Here is a 299-nt window from a genome sequence, read left to right as displayed (position 1 = left end):
AGAGCAATACCTTTCTCAACAGCATATGTGTAAAGGAGTGGGTTGCGGGCATCAGCTGACCAAAGACGAACTGTTGAATCCGCCCCACACGAAAGAAGGTGATGACGCTGCGCATGGAATGTCAGGCCCCATACTGCATCTGTGTGCCCCGATAAACTGCCTCCAACCACACTTGGATCTGAGAAAGATATATACATCATTTGGAGGATTCAGTTAAAGACTTAAATCTTACTTGGCTGCCTTAGGATAAACTACTTTGATTATGTGCAAGTATCATGAGCTTTTTTGGAAGTAGCATT

General features: G+C 44.1%; 1 protein-coding gene across 1 annotated transcript in view; it reads right to left on the bottom strand.

Annotated features, from left to right (window-relative positions):
• Positions 1 to 299, bottom strand: part of LOC119591210 (striatin-3-like) — a gene marked incomplete in the record, with an annotated part of 30,983 nt that overhangs the window by 4,692 nt on the left and 25,992 nt on the right. Inside the window, 1 exon segment of the mRNA XM_037939922.1 lies at positions 11 to 178. Coding sequence (XP_037795850.1) covers positions 11 to 178 — 168 coding nt within the window.

Source organism: Penaeus monodon, chromosome 28 (assembly GCF_015228065.2).
Source record: "Penaeus monodon isolate SGIC_2016 chromosome 28, NSTDA_Pmon_1, whole genome shotgun sequence".
Classification (NCBI taxonomy): Eukaryota; Metazoa; Arthropoda; class Malacostraca; order Decapoda; family Penaeidae; genus Penaeus; species Penaeus monodon.
Note: the sequence above shows the minus strand (reverse complement) of the source record. Positions and strands in the feature narration are given on the sequence as shown.